Source organism: Monopterus albus, unplaced genomic scaffold (genome assembly GCF_001952655.1).
Source record: "Monopterus albus unplaced genomic scaffold, M_albus_1.0 scaffold91.1, whole genome shotgun sequence".
Taxonomy (NCBI): Eukaryota; Metazoa; Chordata; class Actinopteri; order Synbranchiformes; family Synbranchidae; genus Monopterus; species Monopterus albus.
Window position 1 is genome coordinate 719,510 of NW_018127971.1, and position 8,836 is coordinate 728,345.

The window sequence follows — 8,836 nt, forward strand, 5'->3', positions numbered from 1 at the left end:
CCTGCTGAAACATAATGCTTTCAGCCAGAATATCCTACTGTAAATCTGTAAAGTAGTTTATAGCTTAAAAATATAGGAGCTCAAGTGTAAAGCTTTGAAAATATAAAGTGCATAGTTGCAAACAAATTGATCTGTATAAAGAAACGCAGCACAAGTCAGAAAGCTGAAGAACTAAGACAATCAGTACAATTTCCTTTGTTGTTTCTTAACAACCAACAGACAGCTAATTGAAAGTATAATGTGTGCATGTTATCTGGCTGGATTGCATTACCTGATGTGTGAAACAACTGCAATCATCACTTAGCTTGTTGCCATATTTGTTTTGACAGCATCTGAACAAGTAAAAACAACATACAGTACATAAAGCCAACAATTAGGACTGCATTAAGCAGTAACAAAATAATAGAGTGACAAATTTGATTTCAAGACTTCAGGCACTAATGGAGTCGATAACTGTTGTTAGGAAAATGTCATAAATTCCAGAAAATAACTCATGATGCTGATAAGCATTGTGTGATCAGGAGGCTGTAGTCGGAAAGAGCCGATCGGCTCCGCGTTCCAAAATAAAAGAAAAACACACCCTGATAAATGCACACAAACTGAAATCCCCTCGTCTGTTTCCTCAGGAATGTGTGATCCAAGAGGTGTTTTGTAATATCAACAACTTCTAAGAAATAATATTACCTCTTGCCATATTCACCCCCCCCCCCCTTCTGGGCTTTCGATTCTTCCTCGTAGATTGAAAAAATTACAACAAAAGCTGCAAATGACTGTCCAATTTGAAAATCAGGGACAAAAGAACAAAAAAAAGAGCAAGAGATCTTATTGGTTTCTTTGACATCCTATCCTGCATACAGGTGCACGCACACACACACACACACACGGTTATGAAATATTAACACCTATGTAAAAAGACAAGCAAAGTAGTGGAGAGTATACATGTGTGTATGGTTTGAGGTGGGGATGGTTGAAATTTACCTGTTCTCCCTGCTAGAGGGAGGATAAGCATGTCAGATAGATGGATAGGGAAGGCAGCTGTTACACACACATGCACACATATCCCCCACAGCATCAGTTTAACCCCAAGGGGATTAGGAACACCTGTATTCAGAACAGCACAATGAGCTATAGATGCAGTTAGGCTAAAAAGCCTTGGGAGTTCATAGGGGATGGGGGGGGCGGAGCTGTTCTGGATCGGGGGGTTAATGTGTACCAAGCCATCTTGACACAATCAGATGTGAGAATGATAATATTCACGACGTGACAGATAGAAGACGGAGTTGTTAGAAAACTCCAGAGAGACGCAGCATGTCCTGTTAGATGTGTACATGCAGGAGTAAGTGGTTCATTTTGCAGTGTCGGCCAAACAGGTGTTCCCATTAACAAGTGAGCTCCGAGGGGGGATCGGGACGAGAAAACTGGCGGAAAGAGACCAAGACAGGGAGATGAATGGAGCAGCCTACGAGGTTGCTCACATGAAGCAAATGTGTCTTTATGGAGCGTTTACCCTCTTTTCTCCATTTCTGGAGAATGTACAGTAAATGCACTGCTCGATTTATTGTCACGCTGTTTACATAAACACACACACACACACACTCTTGTAAGGGGGGCAGCACACTACATCTGCAGGGTTAGACGAAGTCGACTAACCTGCTACCACACAGTTCAGCCCACAACCTGCATGGGAGCACTGAGGACCACCTACACACCAGCAGGCTTTCACACACAGAACCAGCAAAGAGGCAAGTGTCACAAGCTCCAAGCTCCTGAATACCACCCAACCCGAGGCCCCTTTGTCTTATTTTCTCAGCCTCTTTTCACACCTTACCCCACTTTCCTGTTTCCTACATGACCATGAAAAACCTAAAGGTAAATTTAACATACTTATCTTGTTTAATCAACTCTACAAGATCCATTCATGAGATATAACACAAACGGAAAGTGCTTCAACTTCTTCTTTGCAATCCCACAAGCACACGTGCAGCTAATAATTTTTCCATCTTTTTGCAGATCTCGCCTATTCCTCCTCCACTCATCCTTGTAGCTGTTGTCTTGGTCTGTATTACATTTTCCCCGTGGAACACAAACATGGAGAAGGTGCAGACACACACACACACGCGCGCGCGCAAACATGCATGTCAGCTGCTCTAATGGCAAAACTACACAGTCCTGTCTCAGAGAGCCAACCTCAGTGAGGCACGGGGACAAACCCAAAGACACAAAACAGTCTTGGAGGTGATCTGTGCCAAGATGACCGTGTGGCTAGCAAGTTTGTGTTGTGATGCCATGACAGCTGAGGCTTGTCAACATTAAATCAAACAGTTCAGCTTTCTCCTGCTCATGAGGACTCAGATTAAATGTGCACAGGCACACACACACACACACACACTAGGGATGTTGCTGCTGCCTGTCTGACAACTTGACATGACTCTGTCTACCAATGTAACAAGGACATTCTTCTTCTGTCAACAAAACAACCTCACAAATCCAGTGAGGCCTAAGACAATTTGGAAAAATGTCTAGATGGTCTCTTAATCCCAAGATTCAGTTATCTGATGTCAAACAGAGGAAAATACTTCGATCCAACTGGCTGTACACATTGTTACAGTCTTCAACTGAGAGGGTGCACTTTAAACTTAAGTGTAACACGACTTGCCTTTACTGTGAAAAACACAAATAACACATTTATTTGAATAAAGCAGGTCCCAAACTGAGAGTCAGGGGATCTCCTCCAAATTGTATAGAGGTCTAACTGAGTTAAAGTTGAGCTAAAGCCCTGGGTAGGAGCATGCCATTTCAGCTGATGACTTAATGTCCCTTTGCTATCATCTAATCAGCAACAACAGGTCTGACCAGGCTTCACATCAGGTGTAACAACATTTTCAGAGAAAAAAAAACCCAAGTGTTAATCAGAGCTTGACTCACATTGTAACAAAGTTTGAAAACCCCCCAATCCAAAGATAAGGACTCGCTGAGGAGTGACAGTTATGATCTCTGTCGCTTTTACAGATCATTTGCTGAGGACTCACCTGGCTGCAGGCTGTGCACGACAGCCAAGCGCATATTGCTGTCTAGAGCGTGAATGAAGTGGGGTTGTTCCCCTCTCACATGGTAAGCATGGTAGAAAATGGAGGAAGACGGAACTGACCGGTTTTGAGAGGGCAGACACAGAAACACGACACAGGAGACAGACAGAGAAGCAGCGAGCCCCAGTCGCAAATAATCAGAAAACACTTGACACCACACTTTTCAACTCTCTCCACGGATCAGATGATGATCAGCAGTACCTCATCATTCACAAAAATTACCCGCGAGCACCATCTGCAAACAAAATCCCCCCCGTCTTGTCTGGTATTCTAGGGTTGGGTGTTGACGCAGCAGAAATTTCCAGCTGGAGAAATCCCCCTTTAGGAGGTTAATCGAGGGGAGAAGGCGGAGGGTTTAAACCCTTGTCCTCCGGGATCTGAGCGCTTTGAGTCCCGTCCAGACGCCTGCACGGAGCATCACCCTTATTGTTTGAGGCACGATATGTGTGCATGACAATTTCACTCCAGCCTCCGTTGCAATAGGTTGTCATGCTGTTCAAACTTTGCAAATTTCACCAGGATCCGCTGGTTTTGTCAAACTCTATCAGCTGTGGGTACACCCAGCATGTGTCTGCAAGTGTCACATAATCCACCTGAGCATATGTTAGGAGATATTTCCAAATGTACAGCTGACAGAAAAGGAAGTCGTGCAGGTATTCATTCAATATAACATTATGCAAACTGGGGATATTTTCTCCCCTGTGCGCCGTTAACAGCATAGCCTACCATTTAAAAGTATTTCCAGTTGTCAGTTTAATCCACTAAATGTGTAATTATTTCCATTCTAGAGCAGTCTATCTAAAACACATGTTCAGACACATTATAAAGTAGATATGAATCGGATTTTTTTCTCCACTGTCACTGTCTGTGTTCCATAATAATCTACATAATGTGCGAAATGTACAATGTGTGAATCCCGTCAACGAATGACAGCTTCTCCAAATATCAACAAGCGCAATAGACAGCTGGCTGTCACGTATGGAACAGGTAGGCGTACTTTCAGACTGTCGCCTGCTCACTCGGTCGGCTATTTAGCTGTCAAGATACACTCACGCTGTGGCGAACATGATGCCAATGGACTGGAATTTAAAAAACCTGCAGAAAAATACAGACAGGCCTTAATACACCAGCTTTCCGTTGGCCAACTATAAGAGTGGGAAGAGTTGCATTGTGTCATGTCTCCAACCTGTGCGCCCACCAACTATCACTTGTAACGCGATGGCTCCTTGTGGCAGAAAACTAATTGTTGACATGGCATAAGGCATGGAAATCCTGCGATATCTGCCACGTCTGGATGAAGACTCAAACCTGTTGGCAGGGGAGTGGAGCTAAACGCAGTTAAAACGGTTATTACTAATATAAGGAAGTCAGACATACCTGTTACCCCATGGGGTCTGGGGTGGACGCGGTGTAGGTCCTTCGGAGTCTAATCTGATGTGACAGCCCGGGAGAAGAAAGGAGGGGATGTCCAACGCACTAGGTACGGTCCTTCCTCTCCTCTATATGCTTTCTTTAAGTGTTAATTCACCCTGTTTTCTCCCACTCCCCGCTCTTCTTCCTTCACCAGCCCCGTTCTCTCTTTCACTCCCCTGCTTTTCCGTGTAGCCTCCTCCTCCTCCTCCTCCTCGGTGCATGTCTCTCTCTCTCTCTCCGTCTCTCTCTATCTCACTCTCCTTCTACACATACACCCTCTATCTCCATGTCCTCGTATCTCCTCTCTCTCTCTCTCTATCTCTATCTAGGCAGAGTCAGGAAATGAGACAACGTGAGCGCACACACTATATCCTGATCTAAGAGTCACTGTATCAGAAACACTGGCAAATACAACAACAGCAATGACAACAACAACAGCAACATTAACAACAATAATAATAATACGTAAGCAGCCGGGCTGTCAGTCCTGTATGGATCTGGGGCTTCTGGCTTGTGCGACTGTTGCCTTGGGGCTCAGTATTGACCAGGGGCTTGCTGGAACTTACCCCCTCTTGTGGCAACAACAAGAAACCACTCGTCAGTCTCAGCAAAAAGAAGACTTGATACTGTTCAGTTGGAAAATACCTTGAACCAACCATGTGATGTGCGGCATGCAGGCTAGTTTTTGGCAAAAACAAAAAGTCTGGGGTAATTCCACTTCAGCCTGACCTCTCCCTTTTACGCATGTTGGATTTTTCTTATTTCACTTTGTTTTAAACTGTGGGGGAAATTATGAGTGACATACGTTGTAACACTTATGCTATACAGTACAGCAGAGAGACAGATGTGGGTAGTGGTTTCCCAAATAGAAAGAAAACAGTACATGTATTATAATATATAGACTAGTAATTCCAGACAGAACATGACTGTACCTGCAGGTTTAGAATCAGAATCAACTTAAATTAGAAAAAATACCCAGACCGTGTACTTACTGTAGGTAAAAACACTGTGTTCCAAGTAAAATCACTGCATTGAAAATGTAAAAATGCTGAAATATTATCAGATAAATATATTTAAAGTGTCAGAAATAAAAGTATTCTGCAGAGAATTTGTCTAACAATTACAGTGTTAGACTGAAAATATTGATGGCTCAGTGGTTGTAGCTGCTCTAGGTTTATATATCTATTTATCTATAGACAGTGCAAGTAGTTTAGTGCAGTAGGTTTCAACCTGGGTTTCGGGCCCCTCTAAAGGGTCTCAAGGTAAACCAGTAGGGCCATGAGATCATTAATGGGTATCATTAATGAGACAGGAAAGAAAAAGGTGCTTCTGTATAAATTATATAGAGTGCTCTCTAATTTAGCCTTTTTTGTAATATATTTTGTAAAGGTTTGCCTCTTTGGGCCTCCATCAGTCTGACAGCGAAAATGTCTCGAGTTAATCTAACAATGTACAGACATCTGAAACGCAACAGAACCTCAGGTAAACGCTTCTTCATGTAAAGTGTCACAAACCAAAGAGGCTGGGAGCTGTTGGTTTAATCTGCATAGGTATAGTAAGTATAATCATATCATAACCTTATCATATTTTAAACTGAAAAGTAATGAGGAAATATAGCTACCAAATAAATGTAGATGAGTAAAACGTACAATATTTGCCTCTGATATGTGGTGAAGTAGAAGTATACAGTAGCACAAAACAGATTACATTAAAGCACAAGTACCTCACAACTGTACAATACTAATGTACTTGAGTTAATGTCTTTAGTTACTTTCCAGCACTGCAGTACTTATGTTGACACATACAAGACATTTGACTCGGGTTGTCAATAGCTCTCAGTGTGTTTCATCAAACTGAGCTGAAAACAAATGTACAGTAATAACTGAAGGTGAGTGACAGTGGTTTATAATACAGAACTTGTTTTTTCCTCAACTTCTACAGTGAAAAGAAATGTGAGTGTGCACAGTGCATGTGTGTCACTGTCAGTTTATATAGTCCACCCTGGTGTGTGAATGTCTATAGTAATGAGGAACTGTGTGCTTGTTTCTTAGGAAATAACTGCTGTGACCAGGAATTGTTGTAGTTTTTGAGGAAGTGGGAAAAGTTTATGGGGAAGAGAGCAGGCAGCACAGTAAAACATGTATTATACTGTGTGTGTGTGAAGAGAGGGTGATGTGTGACATGACACTGTAGGGGGTAGAGCTATGCCTCCATCAGTTTGGGTAGTTGGCTGCTGAGGACCGGATAATGGAGAATGTCAGGCCATGTGGATTAAGGCTGTAGGTCTGTAAAGCCCAGGCACAGATCTCTCTCTCTCTCTCTCTCTCTCTCTCTCTCTCTCTCTCTCACACACACACACTCTCTCTCTCTCTCTCTCTTTCTGAGTCAGGTCTGCAAACACAGTCCCTGCCTAAAACAAGCTGCTTTAGTCAAAGCTGTGCTCCCTCACACCAGTGTGCCCTTCCAGTCCCCCTGACATGACAAGCATGACCCTGGCCTCCCCCTACAATGACCCCACCCCTTTCTGCCCTCCTCTGACTGCTCATGGAAGGGTTTTAGGCATCATTAGGCCACTTACACATGTATTCAGTTCTAGGAACACTCATCATAGCAATCCACTCAGGAGGGAGAGTAGTGGTGGGAAGGGAGAGCGGCATTTCTGTACAACCATTTTGTGCTTCTGTATGTGTTTGTGCGTTTGTGTGTGGTACTTATGTTCAGAAAGTCCTTGAAGCACAAGGTGATGGGTTTGTTGTGGGCTTGTGTGTGTGTGTGTTTGCGCTGGAAAAAAAAAGGGGACAGTGTATCAGGCTAAATGGCTGCTTACTCAAAGGGACAGTGACTGTTCTAACTGTATTTTGTGTTTCCCAGCCAAATTTAACTTAAAAAAATGAAACTAAGCATATTGTTTTTTCTTTAAGCATCTGTGTCTGAGGCCAGGGAGAAGGCATTTAAAAACAGACACAGAGAAGAGAAACGCATACATCTTCGCTCGGCGCAGGAAGTGAGACCAAGCGCTTTTGTGCCAACTTGTATTTGCACCGCGACAAAGGGATAAGAAACGTAAACGGACTTTTGGAAAACTTTTTTGAAGTCAAGCATTAATTTGCTTCCCCACTGCGCTGCCCTGCTGAGGAATGCAGCGGCGTAATTGGTCACATTGAATTAAACAGCAAAAAAATCTACAACTGTCATAAAAATAGCACAAGGCGCTTTCAAAGCCCCATCCACTACCCTTCACTATCAATTTACCGAGGGGAACAGCTGTGTGGTGCTTGTGCCATCCTAGCCCTGCTTGTATAGAAAGCAGAGCCTGCGGCTGAAAGAACACTATCTCTACCAGGTGCAGGCAGGGGATGGGGGAAGGCTTTACAAAGGAATATTTGGCACAAGGTGTGAGACAACAATATGTGTGAAGGTGCAGCTTAGTGATACTCAAATCAGTATTGGGAAAACGACAAGGCTTTTATAAAGAGTCCTCCCTTGGAGAGAAAGAGCAAATTAAGAGAATGAGAGCCCGGTCCATTGATGGAAGGAAGAAAAAGAGGACAGAAAGGATCAAGGTGCAACAGGAAAGGAAGGAAAGATGGCATTAATGAAGGAGGAAAGGAAGCCAAAGAATGAGTACATTTTTCAAAGAAAGTGTAAATGAACAGATTACAATGAAGAATGACACCAGCAGAGGCAGAAAGAATCAAGGTTATTGGATTTAAAGGATGTAGAATCATCTGGAGGATACAGAGAATGTGTCTGTGCCCGCTGCCCACGCATTTTGTTCCTGTGTGATGGCAACATGCAGGAGGGCGCTGGGTCTGTTCACACCACTGCCTGTCCTTGTGTCACCCATAGGACTTCCTGTTCTCCCTAAAGTGCCAGGCCTTTGTGTCTATTGTATGTATATGATGGGAAGATGCCTCTGAACGGTGCCGCAGAGAGAGCACGGCCGTCACCCCTCTCGCCTTGGTGTTCTTTGATAAGAGTGACTCCTGGCTGACCTCGCTGTGTCCATCTGCATGTGGGGAGAAAACGTGTATTTTCCTCAGTTCAAGGCAGGAATAATCTTCTCCCCAAATGAAAAAAAGACAGACTCACATTCATTTTCACATCCTAGATGTCTGCGGTTTCAGCCCCTGTCTGCTTCATTGGAACCCTCCTAACCACTTTTCTTTAGGGGAATTCAGATCTTTCCTTGTTTATCATATCTTAGCTCTTATGAATCCCACATTAAACTGCCCTTGCTCCCTCTGCATCGTGCTATCTCTGTCTCTGTTGCAGCATGTCTACCCTCTTGATCCCTTCCTCCACTATCCTGCCCCCTCCAAATCTCATTTACTCTA

At 43.5% G+C, this 8,836-nt stretch overlaps 1 protein-coding gene across 6 annotated transcripts in view; it reads right to left on the reverse strand.

Moving 5' to 3' along the window:
• zbtb46 (zinc finger and BTB domain containing 46) overlaps positions 1-4,680 on the reverse strand; it is a 52,002-nt gene extending 47,322 nt beyond the window's left edge. For 2 of the 6 annotated variants that reach the window (XM_020608128.1, XM_020608127.1), the window contains exon 1: positions 4,464-4,680. Coding sequence is in view for 2 of the 6 variants with exons in the window: in XM_020608131.1 (XP_020463787.1) it covers positions 3,288-3,295 (8 nt within the window). In the remaining 4 variants the exon portion in view is untranslated. Of the gene's footprint in view, positions 1-3,029; positions 3,193-3,287; positions 3,554-4,272; positions 4,297-4,463 lie in introns of those variants that run through there. The other 4 variants (XM_020608131.1, XM_020608130.1, XM_020608126.1 and 1 more) reach the window with 4 other exon arrangements.
• Positions 4,681-8,836: the final 4,156 nt, after the last annotated feature.